This window comes from Salvelinus namaycush, chromosome 21 (assembly GCF_016432855.1).
Source record: "Salvelinus namaycush isolate Seneca chromosome 21, SaNama_1.0, whole genome shotgun sequence".
NCBI lineage: Eukaryota > Metazoa > Chordata > Actinopteri > Salmoniformes > Salmonidae > Salvelinus > Salvelinus namaycush.
The window spans coordinates 54,695,024-54,722,313 of record NC_052327.1 but is presented as its reverse complement, the minus strand read 5'-3'; the positions used below and the strand labels follow the sequence as shown (position 1 = coordinate 54,722,313).

At 48.4% G+C, this 27,290-nt stretch overlaps 1 protein-coding gene across 1 annotated transcript in view; it reads left to right on the top strand.

Moving 5' to 3' along the window:
- LOC120066504 (patatin-like phospholipase domain-containing protein 2) overlaps nt 1-24,191 on the top strand; it is a 34,518-nt gene extending 10,327 nt beyond the window's left edge. Inside the window, exons 4-9 of the mRNA XM_039017918.1 lie at nt 5,609-5,818; nt 6,300-6,360; nt 8,975-9,193; nt 12,039-12,171; nt 18,033-18,155; nt 23,679-24,191. Of these exons, the coding sequence (XP_038873846.1) occupies nt 5,609-5,818; nt 6,300-6,360; nt 8,975-9,193; nt 12,039-12,171; nt 18,033-18,155; nt 23,679-24,054 (1,122 nt within the window). The 3' untranslated portion in view covers nt 24,055-24,191. The remainder of the gene's footprint in view (nt 1-5,608; nt 5,819-6,299; nt 6,361-8,974; nt 9,194-12,038; nt 12,172-18,032; nt 18,156-23,678) is intronic.
- The last annotated feature ends 3,099 nt before the right edge of the window (nt 24,192-27,290 follow it).

Here is a 27,290-nt window from a genome sequence, read left to right as displayed (position 1 = left end):
TCCTCCTCTATCCTCTCTCTCCTGTCTGTCTTCTCCTCCTCTACTCTCTCCTGTCTGTCTCTTCTCCTCCTCTACCCTCTCCTGTCTGTCTCTTCTCCTCCTCTACTCTCTCCTGTCTGTCTCTTCTCCTCCTCTACTCTCTCCTGTCTGTCTCTTCTCCTCCTCTACTCTCTCCTGTCTGTCTCTTCTCCTCCTCTACTCCCTCCTGTCTCTCTTCTCCTCCTCTACTCTCTCCTGTCTGTCTCTTCTCCTCCTCTACCCTCCCTCTCCTGTCTGTCTCTTCTCCTCCTCTACCCTCTCTTGTCTGTCTGTTCTCCTCCTCTACCCTCTCTTGTCTGTCTCTTCTCCTCCTCTACTCTCTCCTGTCTGTCTCTTCTCCTCCTCTACTCTCTCCTGTCTGTCTCTTCTCCTCCTCTACTCTCTCCTGTCTGTCTCTTCTCCTCCTCTACTCTCCCTCTCCTGTCTGTCTCTTCTCCTCCTCTACTCTCTCCTGTCTGTCTCTTCTCCTCCTCTACTCTCTCCTGTCTGTCTCTTCTCCTCCTCTACTCTCTCCTGTCTGTCTCTTCTCCTCCTCTACCCTCCATCTCCTGTCTGTCTCTTCTCCTCCTCTACTCCTGTCTGTCTCTCCTCCTCCTCTATCCTCTCTCTCCTGTTTGTCTCTCCTCCTCCTCTATCCTCTCTCTCCTGTTTGTCTCTTCTCCTCCTCTACCCTCTCTCTCCTGTTTGTCTCTTCTCCTCCTCTACCCTCTCTCTCCTGTTTGTCTCTTCTCCTCCTCTACCCTCACTCTCCTGTCTGTCTCTTCTCCTCCTCTACCCTCACTCTCCTGTCTGTCTCTTCTCCTCCTCTACCTACCCTCTCCTGTCTGTCTCTTCTCCTCCTCTACCCACCCTCTCCTGTCTGTCTCTTCTCCTCCTCTACCCTCCCTCTCCTGTCTGTCTCTTCTCCTCCTCTACCCTCCCTCTCCTGTCTGTCTCTTCTCCTCCTCTACCCTCCCTCTCCTGTCTATCTCTTCTCCTCCTCTACCCTCCCTCTCCTGTCTGTCTCTTCTCCTCCTCTACCCTCTCCTGTCTGTCTCTTCTCCTCCTCTACCCTCTCCTGTCTGTCTCTTCTCCTCATCTCTTCTGTCTGTCTCTTCTCCTCCTCTCTCCTGTCTGTCTCTTCTCCTCCTCTACTCTCTCCTGTCTGTATGTCTCTTCTCCTCCTCTACTCTCTCCTGTCTGTCTCTTCTCCTCCTCTACTCTCTCCTGTCTGTCTCTTCTCCTCCTCTACTCTCTCCTGTCTGTCTCTTCTCCTCCTCTACTCTCCCTCTCCTGTCTGTCTCTTCTCCTCCTCTACCCTCTCCTGTCTGTCTCTTCTCCTCCTCTACTCTACTCTCTCCTGTCTGTCTCTTCTCCTCCTCTACTCTACTCTCTCCTGTCTGTCTCTTCTCCTCCTCTACCCTCCCTCTCCTGTCTGTCTCTTCTCCTCCTCTACCCTCCCTTTCCTGTCTGTCTCTTCTCCTCCTCTACTCTCTCCTGTCTGTCTCTTCTCCTCCTCTATCCTCCCTCTCCTGTCTGTCTCTTCTCCTCCTCTACTCTCTCCTGTCTGTCTCTTCTCCTCCTCTACTCCACTCTCTCCTGTCTGTCTCTTCTCCTCCTCTACCCTCCCTCTCCTGTCTGTCTCTTCTCCTCCTCTACCCTCCCTCTCCTGTCTGTCTCTTCTCCTCCTCTACCCTCCCTCTCCTGTCTGTCTCTTCTCCTCCTCTATCCTCTCTCTCCTGTTTGTCTCTTCTCCTCCTCTATCCTCTCTCTCCTGTTTGTCTCTTCTCCTCCTCTATCCTCACTCTCCTGTCTGTCTCTTCTCCTCCTCTACCCTCACTCTCCTGTCTGTCTCTTCTCCTCCTCTACCCTCCCTCTCCTGTCTGTCTCTTCTCCTCCTCTACCCTCCCTCTCCTGTCTGTCTCTTCTCCTCCTCTACCCTCCCTCTCCTGTCTGTCTCTTCTCCTCCTCTACCCTCCCTCTCCTGTCTGTCTCTTCTCCTCCTCTACCCTCCCTCTCCTGTCTGTCTCTTCTCCTCCTCTACCCTCCCTCTCCTGTCTGTCTCTTCTCCTCCTCTACCCTCCCTCTCCTGTCTGTCTCTTCTCCTCCTCTACCCTCCCTCTCCTGTCTGTCTCTTCTCCTCCTCTCTTCTGTCTGTCTCTTCTCCTCCTCTCTTCTGTCTGTCTCTTCTCCTCCTCTCTCCTGTCTGTCTCTTCTCCTCCTCTCTCCTGTCTGTCTCTTCTCCTCCTCTCTCCTGTCTGTCTCTTCTCCTCCTCTCTCCTGTCTGTCTCTTCTCCTCCTCTCTCCTGTCTGTCTCTTCTCCTCCTCTCTCCTGTCTGTCTCTTCTCCTCCTCTCTCCTGTCTGTCTCTTCTCCTCCTCTCTCCTGTCTGTCTCTTCTCCTCCTCTCTTCTGTCTGTCTCTTCTCCTCCTCTCTTCTGTCTGTCTCTTCTCCTCCTCTCTTCTGTCTGTCTCTTCTCCTCCTCTCTCCTGTCTGTCTCTTCTCCTCTACTCTCTCCTGTCTGTCTCTTCTCCTCTACTCTCTCCTGTCTGTCTGTCTCTTCTCCTCTACTCTCTCCTGTCTGTCTGTCTCTCCTCCTCCTCTATCCTCTCTCTCCTGTTTGTCTCTTCTCCTCCTCTACCCTCACTCTCCTGTCTGTCTCTTCTCCTCCTCTACCCTCACTCTCCTGTCTGTCTCTTCTCCTCCTCTACCCTCACTCTCCTGTCTGTCTCTTCTCCTCCTCTACCCTCACTCTCCTGTCTGTCTCTTCTCCTCCTCTACCCTCCCTCTCCTGTCTGTCTCTTCTCCTCCTCTACCCCCCCTCTCCTGTCTCTCTTCTCATCCTCTACCCTCTCCTGTCTGTCTCTTCTCATCCTCTACCCTCTCCTGTCTGTCTCTTCTCATCCTCTACCCTCTCCTGTCTGTCTCTTCTCCTCCTCTACCCTCTCCTGTCTGTCTCTTCTCCTCCTCTACCCTCCCTCCTCTCTCCTGTCTGTCTCTTCTCCTCTACTCTCTCCTGTCTGTCTCTTCTCCTCTACTCTCTCCTGTCTGTCTCTTCTCCTCTACTCTCTCCTGTCTGTCTCTTCTCCTCTACTCTCTCCTGTCTGTCTCTTCTCCTCTACTCTCTCCTGTCTGTCTCTTCTCCTCTACTCTCTCCTGTCTGTCTCTTCTTCTCCTCTCTCCTCTCTGTTTCTTCTCCTCCTTTACTCTCTCCTGTCTGTCTCTTCTCCTCCTCTACCCTCCCTCTCCTGTCTGTCTCTCTCTGGGCCTCTTGCTCTATTTCTGTAATGTTAGCTTTGTCTCCATCTGTTCTGACTCTTGAATGACACACGTGACATGTGATTTGGCTTTGACTATACAGCTCAATCATTGTCAATTTAGACTAAAGTCATAAAGGCACAGTTTCACACAGTAATGTTTTGGCCAGTACTCTAGCTAACTTTCTAACAAGGATTAGATTACATTTGACATCAGTGTTCCTCTTTGGCCTTTGGGAAGTGTGTGTGTGTGTGTGTGTGTGTGTGTGGTGTGTGTGTGTGTGTGCATGTGTGGTGCGTGCGTGCGTGAGAGAGAGAGAACCCAACTCCGGGCCTGAGCACCAACGTGACAGTGCCAAGGTTGTCCTCTCCTCTGCTGTCCTCGTGCTGGCTGGGCCTGACGTCACTATAGACACTATCAACTGACATCACATGCCTCCCACACGCACTTTTAGTTGTTACTTTTACCGTATACACCCTAGTATGTTGTTACTTTTACCGTATACACCCTAGTATGTTGTTACTTTTACCGTATACACCCTAGTATGTTGTTACTTTTACCGTATACACCCTAGTATGTTGTTACTTTTACCGTATACACTCTAGTATGTTGTTACTTTTACCGTATACACTCTAGTATGTTGTAACTTTTACCGTATACACTCTAGTATGTTGTTACTTTTACCGTATACACTCTAGTATGTTGTTACTTTTACCATATACACTCTAGTATGTTTTTACTTTTACCGTATACACCCTAGTATGTTTTTACTTTTACCATATACACTCTAGTATGCTGTTACTTTTACCGTATACACCCTAGTATGCTGTTACTGTTACCGTATACACCCTAGTATGTTGTTACTTTTACCGTATACACCCTAGTATGTTGTTACTTTTACCGTATACACCCTAGTATGTTTTTACTTTTACCGTATACACCCTAGTATGCTGTTACCGTATACACTCTAGTATGTTGTTACTTTTACCGTATACACCCTAATATGTTGTTACTTTTACCGTATACACCCTAGTATGTTGTTACTTTTACCGTATACACCCTAGTAGATTGTTACTTTTACCATATACACCCAAGAATGTGAAATGTCAGAATAATAGCGGAGAGAATGATTTTTACTGCTTTTATTTCTTTCATCACATTCTGTCAGAAGTTTACATACACTCAATTAGTATTTGGTGACATTGCCTTTAAATTGTTTAACTTGGGTCAAATGTTTCAGGTAGCCTTCCACAAGCTTCCCACAATTAGTTGGGTGAATTTTGTCCCATTCCTCCTGACAGAGCTGGTGTAACTGAGTCAGGTTTGTAGGCCTCCTTGATCGCACACGCTTTTTCAGTTCTGCCCACAAATCTTCTATGGGATTGAGGTCAGGGCTATGTGATGGCCACTCCAATACCTTAACTTTGTTGTCCTTAAGCTGTAAGCCTCCCCCATTTTTCCTCTCACATAACGATGGTCATTATGGCCAAACAGTTCTATTTTTGTTTCATCAGACCAGAGGACATTTCTCCAAAAAGTACAATCTTTGTCCTCATGTGTAGTTTCAAACCGTAGTCTGGCGTTTTATGGCGGTTTTGGAGCAGTGGCTTCTTCCTTGCTGAGCGGCCTTTCAGGTTATGTCGATATAGGACTCGTTTTACTGTGGATATGCTTTTGTACCTGTTTCCTCCAGCATCTTCACAAGGTCCTTTGCTGTTGTTCTGGGATTGATTTGCACTTTTCACACCAAAGTACGTTCATCTCTAGGAGACAGAACGTGTCTCCTTCCTGAGCGGTATGACGGCTGCGTGGTCCCATGGTGTTTATACTTGCGTACTATTGTTTGTACAGATGAACGTGGTACCTTCAGGCGTTTGGAAATTTCTCTCAAGGATGAACCAGACTTGTGGAGGTCTACAATTAGTTTTTTGAGGTCTTGGCTGATTTCTTTTGATTTTCCCATGATGTCAAGCAAAGAGGCACTGAGTTTGAAGGTAGGCCTTGAAATACATCCACAGGCACACCTCCAATTGACTCAAATGATGTCAATTAGCCTATCAGAAGCTTCTAAAGCCATGACACCATTTTCTGTAATTTTCCAAGCTGTTTAAAGGCACAGTCAACTTAGTGTATGTAAACTTCTGACCCACTGGAATTGTGATACAGTGAATTATATATATACTGTCATACTATCAGCACGAGACCAGATACAGTGTCCATGTCGCAACGTTTTAACTGACTCTAAATGGTTGCTACTTTAGTTTAGTATCTCTTTGCCTGACGCTCTCTCTCTCTCTCTCTGTCTCTGTCTCCCTCTCCCCCTCCCCCTCCAGCGTTACGTGGACGGTGGTATCAGTGATAATCTGCCTCAGTATGAGCTAAAGAACACCATCACTGTGTCTCCGTTCTCTGGAGAGAGTGACATCTGTCCTAGAGATAGATCCACCAACATGCATGAACTACGATTCACCAACACCTCCATCCAGTTTACACTCACCAACCTCTACAGAGTGTCCAGAGCTCTGTTCCCCCCTGAGCCACAGGTACACACACACACACACACACACACACACACACACACACACACACACACACACACACACACACACACACAGGTACAGTAGCAACTCACATTAATTCATATATACACGCATTTACATAATGTACTAATGATATGATAATCTATGTATTTACGTAATGTACTAATGATATGATAATATATGTATTTACGTAATGTACTAATGATATGATAATCTATGTATTTACATAATGTACTAATGATATGATAACATGCCATTCATCAGCCATTTTTATCCGAAGCGACAGTACATTGTGTGTTTGTTTTAGTACGTGTGGTGTGATCCGGGTCAGGAAGTGAAACCACGAGCTTGGCATTGCTACCACCACACATTCTTACCAACCCGAGCCACACAGGACATTACACACTGTTTGTTTACAAGGAGACAGACGGAGACAAACTCTCTGAATGAGGATACTTACTGTGTCTGCGTTTCTTTGTTTCAGGTTATGAAGACCATGTGTAAACAGGGATATAAAGACGCCCTCCACTTCCTGAAGAAGAACGGTATGAGACCTTTCTGAGGCTGTATAGGATAGAGTGCTTACTGTATATTACAGTCTGTCTGTGATATTACACCGTTTAGTCCCAACGTCACAACGTTTGATATGTAACCAGACAGACTGACGTCCAACCAGACAGACCGACGTCCAACCAGACAGACCGACGACCAACCAGACAGACCGACGACCAACCAGACAGACCGACGACCAACCAGACAGACCGACGACCAACCAGACAGACCGACGACCAACCAGACAGACCGACGACCAACCAGACAGACCGACGACCAACCAGACAGACCGACGACCAACCAGACAGACCGATGACCAACCAGACAGACGGATGACCTACCAGACAGACCGTTGACCTACCAGACAGACCGTTGACCGACCAGACAGACCGTTGACCGACCAGACAGACCGATGACCGACCAGACAGACCGATGACCGACCAGACAGACCGATGACCGACCAGACAGACCGATGACCGACCAGACAGACCGATGACCGACCAGACACACCGATGACCACCCAGACAGACCGATGACCACCCAGACAGACCGATGACCAACCAGACAGACCGATGACCACCCAGAAAGACCGTTGACCACCCAGACAGACCGACGACCACCCAGACAGACCGACGACCAACCAGACAGACCGACGACCAACCAGACAGACCGACGACCAACCAGACAGACCGACGACCTACCAGACAGACCGACGACCTACCAGACAGACCGACGACCTACCAGACAGACCGATGACCTACCAGACAGACCGATGACCAACCAGACAGACCGATGACCAACCAGACAGACCGATGACCAACCAGACAGACCGATGACCAACCAGACAGACCGATGACCAACCAGACAGACCGATGACCACCCAGACAGACCGTTGACCACCCAGAAAGACCGACGACCAACCAGACAGACCGACGACCAACCAGACAGACCGACGACCAACCAGACAGACCGACGACCTACCAGACAGACCGACGACCAACCAGACAGACCGACGACCAACCAGACAGACCGATGACCAACCAGACAGACCGATGACCAACCAGACAGACCGATGACCTACCAGACAGACCGATGACCGACCAGACAGACCGATGACCGACCAGACAGACCGATGACCGACCAGACAGACCGATGACCGACCAGACAGACCGATGACCGACCAGACAGACCGATGACCGACCAGACAGACCGATGACCAACCAGACAGACCGATGACCTACCAGACAGACCGATGACCGACCAGACAGACCGATGACCGACCAGACAGACCGATGACCGACCAGACAGACCGATGACCTACCAGACAGACCGATGACCTACCAGACAGACCGATGACTTACCAGACAGACCGATGACTTACCAGACAGACCGATGACCAACCAGACTGACCGATGACCACCCAGACTGACCGATGACCACCCAGACAGACCGATGACCAACCAGACAGACCGATGACCACCCAGACAGACCGTTAACCACCCAGACAGACCGATGACCAACCAGACAGACCGATGACCAACCAGACAGACCGATGACCAACCAGACAGACCGATGACCACCCAGACAGACCGATGACCACCCAGACAGACCGATGACCACCCAGACAGACCGATGACCACCCAGACAGACCGATGACCAACCAGACAGACCGATGACCACCCAGACAGACCGATGACCAACCAGACAGACCGATGACCAACCAGACAGACCGATGACCAACCAGACAGACCGATGACCAACCAGACAGACCGATGACCAACCAGACAGACCGATGACCACCCAGACAGACCGATGACCACCCAGACAGACCGATGACCAACCAGACAGACCGATGACCAACCAGACAGACCGATGACCACCCAGACAGACCGATGACCAACCAGACAGACCGATGACCACCGAGACAGACCGATGACCAACCAGACAGACCGATGACCAACCAGACAGACCGATGACCAACCAGACAGACCGATGACCAACCAGACAGACCGATGACCAACCAGACAGACCGATGACCTACCAGACAGACCGATGACCTACCAGACAGACCGATGACCTACCAGACAGACCGATGACCTACCAGACAGACCGATGACCTACCAGACAGACCGATGACCTACCAGACAGACCGATGACCAACCAGACAGACCGATGACCAACCAGACAGACCGTTGACCACCCAGACAGACCGACGACCAACCAGACAGACCGACGACCAACCAGACAGACCGACGACCAACCAGACAGACCGACGACCAACCAGACAGACCGACGACCAACCAGACAGACCGATGACCAACCAGACAGACCGATGACCAACCAGACAGACCGATGACCAACCAGACAGACCGATGACCAACCAGACAGACCGTTGACCACCCAGACAGACCGTTGACCACCCAGACAGACCGACGACCAACCAGACAGACCGATGACCAACCAGACAGACCGATGACCAACCAGACAGACCGATGACCACCCAGACAGACCGATGACCAACTAGACACACCGATGACCACCCAGACAGACCGATGACCACCCAGACAGACTGCAGGTTTTTAACTATGTTGTTTGTCTATGTTTCAGGACTTCTGAATCACCCAGGACCCCACAGACCTCTGATAGCTGACGGTGAGGATGAGGAAGATGACATCATGAATGATGATGATGACGAAGAGCACGAGGAGCATCATGTAGAGAACGAGATCAGACCCAGCGAGGATGGGGTAGTGGTAAACCCCTCCCAATCCAAATCCGCCGTTGAGGATCACATCTTCGAGCATCTGCCACCCAGACTACACAAAGGTAAGATTATAGAACAGGCACGTAATCCCAGTCAGCAAAATTGGTTGAAAAGATGTTCCTTTCAAATAAAAATATGTATTTTCAACGTCTTTTACTTGTAGGGATGGTTAAATAAGGGGGATGTATCGTTGCCCATTTAGAAGCAACATGAATAGGGGATGTCAACATTTCAACACAAAGCCTTGCTCAAGTCCTGTCTCCAGAACATAGTCTCAGAAAGCCACGAGACTACTGACAAATATCCAATAAACGAGACTGGCCTTGAGAAAGGCCTTGTAAGTAAGCCTTGTCTGAGCCAGAACGGCCCATAGGGCAGGAGTCTGTCTCCTGTTCCTGTAGTGAGACAGCTTGATGTACCAGGACACCCCCTGGACAGGACACTGGTCTATCTCCTGTTACTGTAGTGAGACAGCTTGATGTACCAGGACACTATTCTATCTCCTGTTTCTGTAGTGAGACAGCTTGATGTACCAGGACACCCCCTGGACAGGACACTATTCTATCTCCTGTTTCTGTAGTGAGACAGCTTGATGTACCAGGACACCCCCTGGACAGGACACTAGTCTATCTCCTGTTTCTGTAGTGAGACAGCTTGATGTACCAGGACACCCCCTGGACAGGACACTAGTCTATCTCCTGTTTCTGTAGTGAGACAGCTTGATGTACCAGTACACCCCCTGGACAGGACACTAGTCTATCTCCTGTTTCTGTAGTGAGACAGCTTGATGTACCAGGACACCCCCTGGACAGGACACTAGTCTATCTCCTGTTTCTGTAGTGAGACAGCTTGATGTACCAGTACACCCCCTGGACAGGACACTAGTCTATCTCCTGTTTCTGTAGTGAGACAGCTTGATGTACCAGGACACCCCCTGGACAGGACACTAGTCTATCTCCTGTTTCTGTAGTGAGACAGCTTGATGTACCAGTACACCCCCTGGACAGGACACTAGTCTATCTCCTGTTACTGTAGTGAGACAGCTTGATGTACCAGGACACCCCCTGGACAGGACACTAGTCTATCTCCTGTTACTGTAGTGAGACAGCTTGATGTACAGGACACCCCCTGGACAGGACACTAGTCTATCTCCTGTTACTGTAGTGAGAGAGCTTGATGTACCAGGACACCCCCTGGACAGGACACTAGTCTATCTCCTGTTACTGTAGTGAGACAGCTTGATGTACAGGACACCCCCTGGACAGGACACTGGTCTATCTCCTGTTTCTGTAGTGAGACAGCTTGATGTACAGGACACCCCCTGGACAGGACACTAGTCTATCTCCTGTTTCTGTAGTGAGACAGCTTGATGTACCAGTACACCCCCTGGACAGGACACTAGTCTATCTCCTGTTTCTGTAGTGAGACAGCTTGATGTACAGGACACCCCCTGGACAGGACACTAGTCTATCTCCTGTTTCTGTAGTGAGACAGCTTGATGTACAGGACACCCCCTGGACAGGACGCTAGTCTATCTCCTGTTCCTGTAGTGAGGCAGCTGGATGTTTAAGTAGAAAGGCCTTGTGCTGAACACCTCCCCATGTAGCTCCAACTGATCCAGTGTTTAGTGCTGCTGACCTTTGGTACAGTCTGTTCTGCCCTGTATTCAGGACATGTTTTGAGTGAGGGAGTGTCTCTCTTCTCTCTGTAGCTCTCTTCTTCTCTCTGCCACTCTCTGTAGGCAGAGTAAAGAACAGCACCAGCTAAATAAAAGCTATGTATTGTTCCCCATGCCTCCCTCTCTATCTCCCTCTGTATCTCCCTCTGTATCTCCCTCTGTATCTCCCTCTGTATCTCCCTCTGTATCTCCCTCTGTATCTCCCTCTGTATCTCCCTCTGTATCTCCCTCTGTATCTCCCTCTGTATCTCCCTCTCTATCTCCCTCTCTATCTCCCTCTGTATCTCCCTCTGTATCTCCCTCTCTATCTCTCTTCTTCTCTCTGTATCTCCCTCTATATCTCTCTTCTTCTCTCTGTAACTCTCTCTTCTTCTCTCTGTAACTCTCTCTTCTTCTCTCTGTAACTCTCTCTTCTTCTCTCTGTAACTCTCTCTTCTTCTCTCTGTAACTCTCTCTTCTTCTCTCTGTAGCTCCCTCTGTAGATCTCTCTTCTTCTCTCTGTAGCTCTCTCTGTATCTCCCTCTGTAGCTCTCTCTTCTTCTATCTGTAGCTCTCTTCTTCTCTCTGTAGCTCTCTCTGTATCTTCCTCTGTAGCTCTCTCTTCTTCTCTCTGTAGCTCTCTCTTCTTCTCTTTGTAGCTCTCTTTGTATCTCTCTTCTTCTCTCTGTATCTCCCTCTATATCTCTCTTCTTCTCTCTGTAACTCTCTCTTCTTCTCTCTGCAACTCTCTCTTCTTCTCTCTGTAACTCTCTCTTCTTCTCTCTGTAACGCTCTCTTCTCTCTCTAACTCTCTCTTCTTCTCTCTAACTCTCTTCTTCTCTCTGTAACTCTCTCTTCTTCTCTCTGTAACTCTCTCTTCTTCTCTCTGTAGCTCTCTCTTTTTCTCTCTGTAGCTCTCTCTTCTTCTCTCTGTAGCTCTCTTCTTCTCTCTGTAGCTCTCTCTTCTTCTCTCTGTAGCTCTCTCTTCTTCTCTCTGTAGCTCCCTCTTCTTCTCACTGTAGCTCTCTTCTCTCTGTAGCTCTCTCTTCTTCTCTCTGTAGCTCTCTCTTCTTCTCTCTGTAGCTCTCTTTGTATCTCTCTCTGTAACTCATGTATTTAGGTAATGTTTTCAGCGAGTGAATTGTTCTCTCTGTCTCTCTCTCTCTCTCTCTCTCTCTCTGTCTCTCTCTCTCTCTCTCTGTCTCTCTCTCTGTCTCTCTCTCTCTCTCTGTCTCTGTCTCTCTCTGTAGCTTTGGTGGAAGCCTGCAAGGAGAGATACAGTCTGGTCCAGTCGCTAAGCAACCTGCTGCCAGTCAGGATGATGACGACTATGATGCTTCCCTACACCCTCCCCCTGGAGTCGGCTCTGTCCATGACTGTTAGGTAGGACTAGACCCTATACCCCCCCCTGGAGTCTGCTCTGTCTGTTACTGTTAGGTAGGTCTAGACCCTATACCCTCCCCCTGGAGTCTGCTCTGTCTGTTACTGTTAGGTAGGACTAGACCCTATACCCTCCCCCTGGAGTCTGCTCTGTCCATGACTGTTAGGTAGGACTAGACCCTATACCCTCCCCCTGGAGTCTGCTCTGTCCATGACTGTTAGGTAGGACTAGACCCTATACCCTCCCCCTGGAGTCTGCTCTGTCCATGACTGTTAGGTAGGACTAGACCCTATACCCTACCCCTGGAGTCTGCTCTGTCTGTTACTGTTAGGTAGGACTAGACCCTATACCCTCCCCCTGGAGTCTGCTCTGTCCATGACTGTTAGGTAGGTCTAGACCCTATACCCTCCCCCTGGAGTCTGCTCTGTCCATGACTGTTAGGTAGAACTAGACCCTATACCCTCCCCCTGGAGTCTGCTCTGTCTGTTACTGTTAGGTAGGACTAGACCCTATACCCTCCCCCTGGAGTCTGCTCTGTCCATGACTGTTAGGTAGGTCTAGACCCTATACCCTCCCCCTGGAGTCTGCTCTGTCCATGACTGTTAGGTAGGTCTAGACCCTATACCCTCCCCCTGGAGTCTGCTCTGTCTGTTACTGTTAGGTAGGACTAGACCCTATACCCTCCCCCTGGAGTCTGCTCTGTCTGTTACTGTTAGGTAGGTCTAGACCCTATACCCTCCCCCTGGAGTCGGCTCTGTCCATGACTGTTAGGTAGGACTAGACCCTATACCCCCCCCTGGAGTCTGCTCTGTCTGTTACTGTTAGGTAGGTCTAGACCCTATACCCTCCCCCTGGAGTCTGCTCTGTCCATGACTGTTAGGTAGGACTAGACCCTATACCCTCCCCCTGGAGTCTGCTCTGTCCATGACTGTTAGGTAGGACTAGACCCTATACCCTACCCCTGGAGTCTGCTCTGTCTGTTACTGTTAGGTAGGACTAGACCCTATACCCTCCCCCTGGAGTCTGCTCTGTCCATGACTGTTAGGTAGGACTAGACCCTATACCCTCCCCCTGGAGTCTGCTCTGTCTGTTACTGTTAGGTAGGACTAGACCCTATACCCTCCCCCTGGAGTCTGCTCTGTCCATGACTGTTAGGTAGGTCTAGACCCTATACCCTCCCCCTGGAGTCTGCTCTGTCCATGACTGTTAGGTAGGTCTAGACCCTATACCCTCCCCCTGGAGTCTGCTCTGTCTGTTACTGTTAGGTAGGACTAGACCCTATACCCTCCCCCTGGAGTCTGCTCTGTCCATGACTGTTAGGTAGGTCTAGACCCTATACCCTCCCCCTGGAGTCTGCTCTGTCCATTACTGTTAGGTAGGTCTAGACCCTATACCCTCCCCCTGGAGTCTGCTCTGTCCATTACTGTTAGGTAGGACTAGACCCTATACCCTCCCACTGGAGTCTGCTCTGTCTGTTACTGTTAGGTAGGTCTAGACCCTATACCCTCCCCCTGGAGTCTGCTCTGTCCATGACTGTTAGGTAGGACTAGACCCTATACCCTCCCACTGGAGTCTGCTCTGTCTGTTACTGTTAGGTAGGTCTAGACCCTATACCCTCCCCCTGGAGTCTGCTCTGTCCATGACTGTTAGGTAGGTCTAGACCCTATACCCTCCCCCTGGAGTCTGCTCTGTCCATGAATGTTAGGTAGGACTAGACCCTATACCCTCCCACTGGAGTCTGCTCTGTCTGTTACTGTTAGGTAGGTCTAGACCCTATACCCTCCCCCTGGAGTCTGCTCTGTCCATGACTGTTAGGTAGGACTAGACCCTATACCCTCCCCCTGGAGTCTGCTCTGTCTGTTACTGTTAGGTAGGACTAGACCCTATACCCTCCCTCTGGAGTCTGCTCTGTCCATGACTGTTAGGTAGGACTAGACCCTATACCCTCCCACTGGAGTCTGCTCTGTCTGTTACTGTTAGGTAGGTCTAGACCCTATACCCTCCTCCTGGAGTCTGCTCTGTCCATGACTGTTAGGTAGGACTAGACCCTATACCCTCCCCCTGGAGTCTGCTCTGTCTGTTACTGTTAGGTAGGACTAGACCCTATACCCTCCCCCTGGAGTCTGCTCTGTCCATGAATGTTAGGTAGGACTAGACCCTATACCCTCCCCCTGGAGTCTGCTCTGTCTGTTACTGTTAGGTAGGTCTAGACCCTATAACCTCCCCCTGGAGTCTGCACTGTCTGTTACTGTTAGGTAGGACTAGACCCTATACCCTCCCCCTGGAGTCTGCTCTGTCCTTGACTGTTAGGTAGGTCTAGACCCTATACCCTCCCCCTGGAGTCTGCTCTGTTTGTTACTGTTAGGTAGGACTAGACCCTACACCCTCCCCCTGGAGTCTGCTCTGTCCATGACTGTTAGGTAGGACTAGACCCTATACCCTCCCCCTGGAGTCTGCTCTGCCCATGACTGTTAGGTAGGACTAGACCCTATACCCTCCCCCTGGAGTCTGCTCTGTCTGTTACTGTTAGGTAGGACTAGACCCTACACCCTCCCCCTGGAGTCTGCTCTGTCCATGACTGTTAGGTAGGACTAGACCCTATACCCTCCCCCTGGAGTCTGCTCTGTCTGTTACTGTTAGGTAGGACTAGACCCTATACCCTCCCCCTGGAGTCTGCTCTGTCCATGACTGTTAGGTAGGTCTAGACCCTATACCCTCCCCCTGGAGTCTGCTCTGTCCATGACTGTTAGGTAGGTCTAGACCCTATACCCTCCCCCTGGAGTCTGCTCTGTCTGTTACTGTTAGGTAGGACTAGACCCTATACCCTCCCCCTGGAGTCTGCTCTGTCTGTTACTGTTAGGTAGGACTAGACCCTATACCCTCCCCCTGGAGTCTGCTCTGTCTGTTACTGTTAGGTAGGACTAGACCCTATACCCTCCCCCTGGAGTCTGCTCTGTCTGTTACTGTTAGGTAGGACTAGACCCTATACCCTCCCCCTGGAGTCTGCTCTGTCTGTTACTGTTAGGTAGGACTAGACCCTATACCCTCCCCCTGGAGTCTGCTCTGTCTGTTACTGTTAGGTAGGTCTAGACCCTATACCCTCCCCCTGGAGTCTGCTCTGTCTGTTACTGTTAGGTAGGACTAGACCCTACACCCTCCCCCTGGAGTCTGCTCTGTCCATGACTGTTAGGTAGGACTAGACCCTATACCCTCCCCCTGGAGTCTGCTCTGCCCATGACTGTTAGGTAGGACTAGACCCTATACCCTCCCCCTGGAGTCTGCTCTGTCTGTTACTGTTAGGTAGGACTAGACCCTACACCCTCCCCCTGGAGTCTGCTCTGTCCATGACTGTTAGGTAGGATTAGACCCTATACCCTCCCCCTGGAGTCTGCTCTGTCTGTTACTGTTAGGTAGGTCTAGACCCTATACCCTCCCCCTGGAGTCTGCTCTGTCCATGACTGTTAGGTAGGTCTAGACCCTATACCCTCCCCCTGGAGTCTGCTCTGTCCATTACTGTTAGGTAGGTCTAGACCCTATACCCTCCACCTGGAGTCTGCTCTGTCTGTTACTGTTAGGTAGGACTAGACCCTATACCCTCCCTCTGGAGTCTGCTCTGTCCATGACTGTTAGGTAGGACTAGACCCTATACCCTCCCACTGGAGTCTGCTCTGTCTGTTACTGTTAGGTAGGTCTAGACCCTATACCCTCCCCCTGGAGTCTGCTCTGTCCATGACTGTTAGGTAGGACTAGACCCTATACCCTCCCCCTGGAGTCTGCTCTGTCTGTTACTGTTAGGTAGGACTAGACCCTATACCCTCCCCCTGGAGTCTGCTCTGTCCATGAATGTTAGGTAGGACTAGACCCTATACCCTCCCCCTGGAGTCTGCTCTGTCTGTTACTGTTAGGTAGGTCTAGACCCTATACCCTCCCCCTGGAGTCTGCTCTGTCCATGAATGTTAGGTAGGACTAGACCCTATACCCTCCCCCTGGAGTCTGCTCTGTCTGTTACTGTTAGGTAGGTCTAGACCCTATACCCTCCCCCTGGAGTCTGCTCTGTCCATGACTGTTAGGTAGGACTAGACCCTATAACCTCCCCCTGGAGTCTGCACTGTCTGTTACTGTTAGGTAGGACTAGACCCTATACCCTCCCCCTGGAGTCTGCTCTGTCCTTGACTGTTAGGTAGGTCTAGACCCTATACCCTCCCCCTGGAGTCTGCTCTGTTTGTTACTGTTAGGTAGGACTAGACCCTACACCCTCCCCCTGGAGTCTGCTCTGTCCATGACTGTTAGGTAGGACTAGACCCTATACCCTCCCCCTGGAGTCTGCTCTGCCCATGACTGTTAGGTAGGACTAGACCCTATACCCTCCCCCTGGAGTCTGCTCTGTCTGTTACTGTTAGGTAGGACTAGACCCTACACCCTCCCCCTGGAGTCTGCTCTGTCCATGACTGTTAGGTAGGATTAGACCCTATACCCTCCCCCTGGAGTCTGCTCTGTCTGTTACTTTTAGGTAGGTCTAGACCCTATACCCTCCCCCTGGAGTCTGCTCTGTCCATGACTGTTAGGTAGGTCTAGACCCTATACCCTCCCCCTGGAGTCTGCTCTGTCCATGACTGTTAGGTAGGACTAGACCCTATACCCTCCCCCTGGAGTCTGCTCTGTCTGTTACTGTTAGGTAGGACTAGACCCTATACCCTCCCCCTGGAGTCTGCTCTGTCCATGACTGTTAGGTAGGACTAGACCCTATACCCTCCCCCTGGAGTCTGCTCTGCCCATGACTGTTAGGTAGGACTAGACCCTATACCCTCCCCCTGGAGTCTGCTCTGTCTGTTACTGTTAGGTAGGACTAGACCCTATACCCTCCCCCTGGAGTCTGCTCTGTCTGTTACTGTTAGGTAGGACTAGACCCTATACCCTCCCCCTGGAATCTGCTCTGTCCATGACTGTTAGGTAGGACTAGACCCTATACCCTCCCCCTGGAGTCTGCTCTGTCTGTTACTGTTAGGTAGGACTAGACCCTATACCCTCCCCCTGGAGTCTGCTCTGTCTGTTACTGTTAGGTAGGACTAGACCCTATACCCTCCCCCTGGAGTCTGCTCTGTCCATGACTGTTAGGTAGGACTAGACCCTATACCCTCCCCCTGGAGTCTGCTCTGTCTGTTACTGTTAGGTAGGACTAGACCCTATACCCTCCCCCTGGAGTCTGCTCTGTCTGTTACTGTTAGGTAGGTCTAGACCCTATACCCTCCCCCTGGAGTCTGCTCTGTCTGTTACTGTTAGGTAGGACTAGACCCTATACCCTCCCCCTGGAGTCTGCTCTGTCTGTTACTGTTAGGTAGGACTAGACCCTATACCCTCCCCCTGGAGTCTGCTCTGTCCATGACTGTTAGGTAGGACTAGACCCTATACCCTCCCCCTGGAGTCTGCTCTGTCTGTTACTGTTAGGTAGGACTAGACCCTATACCCTCCCCCTGACCAGACTGTTATGTATTATTATATATTACTAATGCCCCGTCTCTCCTCCCAGACTGTTATGTATTATTATATATTACTAATGCCCCGTCTCTCCTCCCAGACTGTTATGTATTATTATATATTACTAATGCCCCGTCTCTCCTCCCAGACTGTTATGTATTATTATATATTACTAATGCCCCGTCTCTCCTCCCAGACTGTTATGTATTATTATATATTACTAATGCCCCGTCTCTCCTCCCAGACTGTCATGTATTATTATATATTACTAGTGCCCCGTCTCTCCTCCCAGACTGTTCTGTATTATTATATATTACTAATGCCCCGTCTCTCCTCCCAGACTGTCATGTATTATTATATATTACTAATGCCCCGTCTCTCCTCCCAGACTGTTAGAATGGCTGCCTGATGTGCAGGAGGACGTAGGATGGATTGGAGAACAAACGATGAAGATGCTACAGTGTGCTGTGACACGAGCCACCAAGACTGTGTCCAACAGGGTCTCTGCAAAGTGAGAAGCCAACCGCACGCGCACACACACACACACACACCACACACCGACAGACCGACAGACTTACAGTTTGTACACATGTTTGTTCAAGTTTGTTTCTTAGTCATATACACCTGATGTAGGTGGAGTACACAGTGCAGTGAAATGCTTCCTTGCAGGTTAACCTCGCGACAACGTAGCAACAATAGAACCCTCACGATAACGTAGCAACAATAGAACCCTCACGACAACGTAGCAATAATAGAACCCTCACGACAACGTAGCAACAATAGAACCCTCACGACAACGTAGCAACAATAGAACCCTCGCGACAACGTAGCAACAATAGAACCCTCGCGACAACGTAGCAACAATAGAACCCTCACGACAACGTAGCAATAATAGAACCCTCACGACAGCGTAGCAACAATAGAACCCTCACGACAACGTAGTAATAGAACCCTCGCGACAACGTAGCAACAATAGAACCCTCGCGACAACGTAGCAACAATAGAACCCTCGCGACAACGTAGCAACAATAGAACCCTCGCGACAACGTAGCAACAAAAGGAAAGTAATTAAGTGGATAAAATGGTACAAAGAAAATAAAAGCTCAATTAATAAAATAAGATACAATTGTAGCTAAAATAGAACATTTTGAGCAAACAAAGTAAAAAAACAAACTAATACACCAAAACAAGCGGAGTAGAGTGGAATGGACTGGAGTGGAATAGAGTGGAGTGGAATGGAGTGGAAAAGAGTGGAGTGGAATAGAGTGGAGTGGAATGAAGTAGAATGGAGTGGAATGGAGTAGAATGGAATGGAGGAGTGGAATGGAGGAGTGGAATGGAGGAGTGGAATGGAGTGGAATGGAGGAGTGGAATGGAGTAGAATGGAGTGGAATGGAGTAGAATGGAGTGGAATGGAGTAGAATGGAGGAGTGGAATGGAGTATAATGGAGGAGTGGAATGGAGTAGAATGGAGGAGTGGAATGGAGTAGAATGGAGGAGTGGAATGGAGTGGAATGGAGGAGTGGAATGGAGTAGAATGGAGGAGTGGAATGGAGTAGAATGGAGGAGTGGAATGGAGGAGTGGAGTGGAATGGAGTGGAATGGAGTGGAGTGGAGGAGTGGAATGGAGTGGAAAAGAGTGGAGTGGAAAAGAGTGGAGTGGAATGGAGTGGAAAAGAGTGGAGTGGAATGGAGTGGAAAAGAGGAGTGGAATCGAGTGGAAAAGAGTGGAGTGGAATAGAGTGGAGTGGAATAGAGTGGAGTGGAATAGAGTGGAGTGGAATGGAGTGGAGTGGAATGAAGTAGAATGGAGTGGAATGGAGTAGAATGGAATGGAGGAGTGGAATGGAGGAGTGGAATGGAGTAGAATGGAGGAGTGGAATGGAGTAGAATGGAGTGGAATGGAGTAGAATGGAGGAGTGGAATGGAGTAGAATGGAGGAGTGGAATGGAATGGAATGGAGTGGAATGGAGTGGAATGGAGGAGTGGAATGGAGGAGTGGAATGGAGGAGTGGAATGGAGTGGAATGGAGGAGTGGAATGGAGGAGTGGAATGGAGGAGTGGTGGAGTAGTGGAATGGAGTGGAATGAAGTGGAATGGAGTGGAATGGAGTGGGAGCCTGCAAGACGCTCTCCTACTCATCTTGTCTAGATTTTCACAAGCACAAAAAAAAACTCACTTTCTGTATGTCCTCAAAATAATCTTCCGTGTCCCTCGTATCCCTCCAGGTTTTCCTACAGACACTTAATAATCCTCCATCAAATCAAATGTATTTATAAAGTCCTTCTTACATCAGCTGATGTCTCAAAGTGCTGTACAGAAACCCAGCCTAAAACCCCAAACAGCAAGCAATGCAGGTGTAGAAGCACGGTGGCTAGGAAAAACTCCCTAGAAAGGCCAAAACCTAGGAAGAAACCTAGAGAGGAACCAGGCTATGAGCGGTGGCCAGTCCTCTTCTGGCTGTGCCGGGTGGAGATTATAACAGAACATGGCCAAGATGTTCAAATGCTCATAGATGACCAGTCAAATAATAATAATCACAGTAGTTGTAGAGGGTGCAACAGGTCAGCACCTCAGGAGTAAATGTCAGTTGGCTTTTCATAGCCGATCATTGAGAGTATCTCTACCGCTCCTGCTGTCTCTAGAGAGTTGAAAACAGCAGGTCTGGGACAGGTAGCACGTCCGGTGAACAGGTCAGGGTTCCATAGCCGCAGGCAGAACAGTTGAAACTGGAGCAGCAGCACGGCCAGGTGGACTGGGAACAGCAAGGAGTCATCAGGCCAGGTAGTCCTGAGGCATGGTCCTAGGCCTCAGGTCCTCAGAGAAGAGAAAAATAATTAGAGAGAGAATTAGAGAGAGCATACTTAAATTCACACAGGACACTGGATACGACAGGAGAAGTACTCCAGATATAACAGACTGACCCTAGCTCCCCGACACATAAACTACTGCAGCATAAATACTGGAGGCTGAGACAGGAGGGGTCGGGAGACGCTGTGGCCCCGGACAGGGCCAAACAGGCAGGATATAACCCCACCCACTTTGCCAAAGCACAACCCCCACACCACTAGAGGAATATCTTCAACCACCAACTTACTATCCTGAGACAAGGCCGAGTATAGCTCACAAAGATCTCCCCCACGGTACGAACCCGGGGGGGGGGGTGCCAATCCGGACAGGAAGATCACGCCAGTGACTCAACCCACTCAAGTGACGCACCCCTCCTAGGGACGGCATGGAAGAGCACCAGTAAGCCAGTGACTTAGCCCCCGTAATAGGGTTAGAGGTAGAGAATCCCTGTGGAGAGAGGAGAACCAGCCAGTCAGAGACAGCAAGGGCGGTTCGTTGCTCCAGAGCCTTTCCGTTCACCTTCACACTCAATCATAGGACCTACTGAAGAGATGAGTCTTCAGTAAAGACTTAAAGGTCGAGACCGATTCTGTGTCTCTCACATGGATAGGCAGACCATTATATAAAAATGGAGCTCTATAGGAGAAAGCCCTACCTCCAGCTGTTTGCTTAGAAATTCTAGGGACAGTAAGGAGGCCTGCGTCTTGTGACCGTAGCGTACGTGTAGGTATGTATGGCAGACCAAATCGTAAAGATAGGTAGGAGCAAGCCCATGTAATGCTTTGTAGGTTAGCAGTAAAACCTTGAAATCAGCCCTTGCCTTAACAAGAAGCCAGTGTAGAGAGGCTAGCACTGGAGTAATATGATCAAATGTTTTAGTTCTAGTCAAGATTCTAGCAAGATTTTAGCACTAACTGAAGTTTATTTAGTGATTTATCCGGGTAGCCGGAAAGTAGAGCATTGCAGGAGTCTAATCTAGAAGTGACAAAAGCAGATTTTTGCAATTTTACGTAGATGGAAAAAAGCTGTCCTTATAACAGTCTTGATATGTTCGTCAAAAGAGAGATCAGGGTCCAGAGTAACGCCGAGGTCCTTCACAGTTTTATTTGAGACGACTTTACAACCATCAAGATTATAAGATCTCTTTGTTTCTTAGGACCTAGAACAAGCATCTCTGTTTTGTCCAAGTTTAAAAGTAGAAAGTTTTCAGCCATCCACTTCATTATGTCTGAAACACAGGCTTCCAGGGAGGGCAATTTTGTAGCTTCATGTTTCATTGAAATGTACAGCTGTGTGTCATCCGCATAGCAGTGGAAGTTAATATTATGTTTCCCGAATTACATCACCAAGAGGTAAAATATATAGAGAAAACAAGAGGTCCTTAAACAGAACCTTGAGGAACACCGAAATTTACAGTTGATTTGTCAGAGGACAAACCATCCACAGAAACAAACTGATATCTTTCCGACAGATAAGATCTAAACCAGGCCAGAACTTGTCCGTGTAGACCAATTTGGGTTTCCAATCTCTCCAAAAGAATGTGGTGATCAATGGTATCACAAGCAGCACTAAGGTCTAGGAGCACGAGGACAGGTGCAGAGCCTTGGTCTGACGCCATTAAAATGTCATTTACCACCTTCACAAGTGCAGTCTCAGTGCTATGGTGGGGTCTAAAACCAGACTGAAGCGTTTCGTATACATTGTCTTCAAGAAGGCAGTGAGTTGCTGCGCAACAGCTGGGAATGGGTGATTTGATATAGGCCGATAGTTTTTTATATATTTTCTGAGTCAAGGTTTGGCTTTTTCAAGAGAGGCTTTATTACTGCCACTTTTAGTGAGTTTGGTACACATCCGGTGGATAGAGAGCTGTTTATTATGTTCAACATAGGAGGATCAAGCACAGGAAGCAGCTCTTTCAGTAGTTTAGTTGGAATAGGGTCCAGTATGCAGCTTGAAGGTTTAGAGGCCATGATTATTTTCATCATTGTGTCAAGAGATATAGTACTAAAACACTTGAGTGTCTCCCTTGATCCTAGGTCCTGGCAGTGATGTGCAGACTTAGGACAACTGAGCTTTGGAGAAATACGCAGATTTAAAGAAGAGTCCGTAATTTGCTTTCTAATGATTATGATCTTTTCCTCAAAGAAGTTCATTAATTTATTACTGCTTAAGTGAAAGCCATCCTCTCTTGGGGAAGGCTGCTTTATAGTTAGCTTTGCGACAGTATCAAAAATATTCTGCTCAATTAAGTTGGAAAAGTAGGATGATCGAGCAGCAGTGAGGGCTCTTCGATACTGCACGGTACTGTCTTTCCAAGCTAGTCGGAAGACTTCCAGTTTGGTGTGGCGCCATTTCCGTTCCAATTTTCTTGAAGCTTGCTTCAGAGCTCGGGTATTTTCTGTATACCAGGGAGCTAGTTTCTTATGACAAATGTTTTTTGTTTTTAGGGGTGCAACTATATCTTGAGTATTACGCAAGATTAAATTGAGTTCCTCAGTTAGGTGGTTAACTGATTTTTGTACTCTGATGTCCTTGGGTAGTTGGAGGGAGTCTGGAAGGGCATCTAGGAATCTTTGGGTTGTCTGAGAATTTATAGCACGGCTTTTGATGATCCTTGGTTGGGGTCTGAGCAGATTATTTGTTGCGATTGCAAACGTAATAAAATGGTGGTCCGATAGTCCAGGATTATGTGGAAAAACATTAAGATCTACAACATTTATTCCATGGGACAAAACTAGGTCCAGGGTATGACTGTGGCAGTGAGTAGGTCCAGAGACATGTTGGACAAAACTCACTTAGTCGATGATCGCTCCGAAATCCTTTTGGAGTGGGTCTGTGAACTTTTACATGTGAATATTAAAGTCACCAAAATGTTTTATATTATCCACCATGACTAAAACGTCTGATAGGAATTCAGGGAACTCAGTGAGGAACGCTGTATTCGGCCCAGGAGGCCTGTAAACAGTAGCTATAAAAAGTGATTGAGTAGGCTGCATAGATTTCATGACTAGAAGCTCAAAAGACGAAAACTTATTTTAATTTTTGTATATTGAAATGTTGTATATTGAAATTTGGTATCGTAAATGTTATGTCCCTCGTATCCCTCTAGGTTTTCCTACAGACACTTTTCCACATTCTCACTTTAAGCTCTTATGCCCTCATAATGTATTGAGTCTCTCTCTAGGTTTTCCTACCAATTCGAGCTGCGTCACTGCCAGTCGCTGCCTGCCCAGCTCATCCCTTCCAGCCTGCTCCCAAGATGGGTGAGTGGAGGCAGCTCCTCTATCCTGGATGTTATCAGTCGTTTGGACCAGTACCAGAGGCAGCTACTGCCGGGCTTCTTCTGTGTTAACCTGGACCTCCAGGGTTCCTTCTACACCGGGGGGCCCACGGGAAGGAGCCCAGTCCCAGGAGGGTCCACCAGAGCTGGGAAAGGAGGACCAGCCCTGGCCCTTACATCCCCCATCATAAACCCAGAGGAGGTAGAGGGGATGGGGCTGATGATGAGGAGGCTGAGTGAAAACCACAACTCTACTGTGGCTCTTCCCGCCTCACTATAGTAATATAATGTCATTCAGGAGACACTGAGGGCCCCATTTAGTATTACAGACAGATTCTAATAACAAGCCAGGTAGACAGGTATAACAGGTATAAGAGCCAGGTAGACACCTTCAAATAAAAAGGGACAGTATACCAACATGTCTTGTCTCATCATCGATGACACAGTGCCTTGTTCGAACATTTTATTCACTCACTTCCTCATTGGGATGCCGAGGATACCATGGAACCTACAGGAAACCGTTGATCTGCATCGTGTCAATGTGACTTACAAGACATTTAAAAACAACTTATATATTAAAGTCATTAAGATGACTGTTGATACCAATCATGTTCAAGAACTAGGGATGTTACCGATGAACCGTTTAACCGGTTAGCCCGCACCGAAAATACATTTCACCCGGGTCAAGCTTATCGGTCTATTAGGTTCATTTCAATAATTTTGTGGAATTAAAATTGCCGCGTGTGTATTTCAGTTAGTCATCATGCATTTTATTTGTCACATGCGCACAGCATACAGAGACTAGTTAGAGGAATATCACCTGTCAGACAGAGACTAGTTAGAGGAATATCACCTGTCAGACAGAGACTAGTTAGAGGAGATGAATACCACCTGTCAGACAGAGACTAGTTAGATGAATACCACCTGTCAGACAGAGACTAGTTAGATGAATATCACCTGTCAGACAGAGACTAGTTAAAGGAATATCACCTGTCAGACAGAGACTAGTTAGAGGAATATCACCTGTCAGACAGAGACTAGTTAGATGAATACCACCTGTCAGACAGAGACTAGTTAGATGAATATCACCTGTCAGACAGAGACTAGTTAGAGGAATATCACATGTCAGACAGAGACTAGTTAGAGGAATATCACCTGTCAGACAGAGACTAGTTAGTGGAGATGAATATCACCTGTCAGACAGAGACTAGTTAGATGAATATCACCTGTCAGACAGAGACTAGTTAAAGGAATACCACCTGTCAGACAGAGACTAGTTAAAGGAATACCACCTGTCAGACAGAGACTAGTTAGAGGAATATCACATGTCAGACAGAGACTAGTTAGAGGAATATCACCTGTCAGACAGAGACTAGTTAAAGGAATACCACCTGTCAGACAGAGACTAGTTAAAGGAATACCACCTGTCAGACAGAGACTAGTTAGAGGAATATCACATGTCAGACAGAGACTAGTTAGAGGAATATCACCTGTCAGACAGAGACTAGTTAGAGGAATATCACCTGTCAGACAGAGACTAGTTAGTGGAGATGAATATCACCTGTCAGACAGTGACAGAGTAGCTCCTGTAGGCTACTGTAGTGAAGCCTGCTGTTGGAAGCCCAGTCATTGGTCAGTCCAGTCATTGGTCAGCCCAGTCATTGGTCAGCCCAGTCATTGGTCAGCCCAGTCATTGCACAACAGATAACAATTCTAAATACAACCGCGTGTTAAAAACATTGGTGGCTACGATTAAAAAGGAGCTATTTTTATTTCTCAATCTCAAATCATAAAGCGCCTCCCATTCGCCATTCAGATGCACAGGCTATAGTCTGCCTACCAGCTGGAGGCAGTATATTGTAACGTGAGCTGGAGGCAGTATAATGTAACGTGAGCTGGAGGCAGTATAACGTGAGCTGGAGGCAGTATAATGTAACGTGAGCTGGAGGCAGTATAATGTAAGGTGAGCTGGAGGCAGTATAATGTAACGTGAGCTGGAGGCAGTATAGCGTAAGGTGAGCTGGAGGCAGTATAGCGTAAGGTGAGCTGGAGGCAGTATAGCGTAAGGTGAGCTGGAGGCAGTATAACGTAACGTGAGCTGGAGGCAGTATAATGTAACGTGAGCTGGAGGCAGTATAATGTAAGGTGAGCTGGAGGCAGTATAGCGTAAGGTGAGCTGGAGGCAGTATAGCGTAAGGTGAGCTGGAGGCAGTATAACGTAAGGTGAGCTGGAGGCAGTATAACGTAAGGTGAGCTGGAGGCAGTATAACGTGAGCTGGAGGCAGTATAACGTGAGCTGGAGGCAGTATAACGTGAGCTGGAGGCAGTATAACGTGAGCTGGAGGCAGTATAATGTAACGTGAGCTGGAGGCAGTATAATGTAACGTGAGCTGGAGGCAGTATAATGTGAGTTGGAGGCAGTATAATGTAACGTGAGTTGGAGGCAGTATAATGTAATGTGAGTTGGAGGCAGTATAACGTGAGCTGGAGGCAGTATACCGTGAGCTGGAGGCAGTATAACGTAACGTGAGCTGGAGACAGTATAATGTGAGCTGGAGGCAGTATAACGTGAGCTGGAGGCAGTATAATGACCATCCTGGTCATATTATCAACCCATCCTGGTCACTTCAACAACCCATCCTGGTCATATTATCAACCCATCCTGGTCATATTATCAACCCATCCTGGTCATATTAACAACCCATCCTGGTCATATTAACAACCCATCCTGGTCATATTATCAACCCATCCTGGTCATATTAACAACCCATCCTGGTCATATTAACAACCCATCCTGGTCATATTATCAACCCATCCTGGTCATATTATCAACCCATCCTGGTCATATTAACAACCCATCCTGGTCATATTAACAACCCATCCTGGTCATATTATCAACCCATCCTGGTCATATTATCAACCCATCCTGGTCATATTAACAACCCATCCTGGTCATATTAACAACCCATCCTGGTCATATTATCAACCCATCCTGGTCATATTATCAACCCATCCTGGTCATATTAACAACCCATCCTGGTCATATTAACAACCCATCCTGGTCATATTAACAACCCATCCTGGTCATATTAACAACCCATCCTGGTCATATTATCAACCCATCCTGGTCATATTATCAACCCATCCTGGTCATATTATCAACCCATCCTGGTCATATTAACAACCCATCCTGGTCATATTAACAACCCATCCTAGTTGTTGCTATTAGATTCCTCCTCTTTCTAAGTTTCTAATGGAGATGTTTATCTCTGTCACGTCTGGAATCTCTCCCGTCAGGTGTGCTGTTTAGAATTATGGTTCCCCAGTGAATTGCATTCTGGTAAATGTTTGAAAATTAGGGTTTTATTATCTGTTTAATTCCAGGAGTTGTTCAATATATCCTTTTGACTGTAAGACGATAAGCATCCGGTCATGTATATACAGATCTCTGATTGTTTTTGCTGTTGGTCACGTCATTTTACTGTTTGGAAAGTGTGTCAGTTAATGAGGATCAGT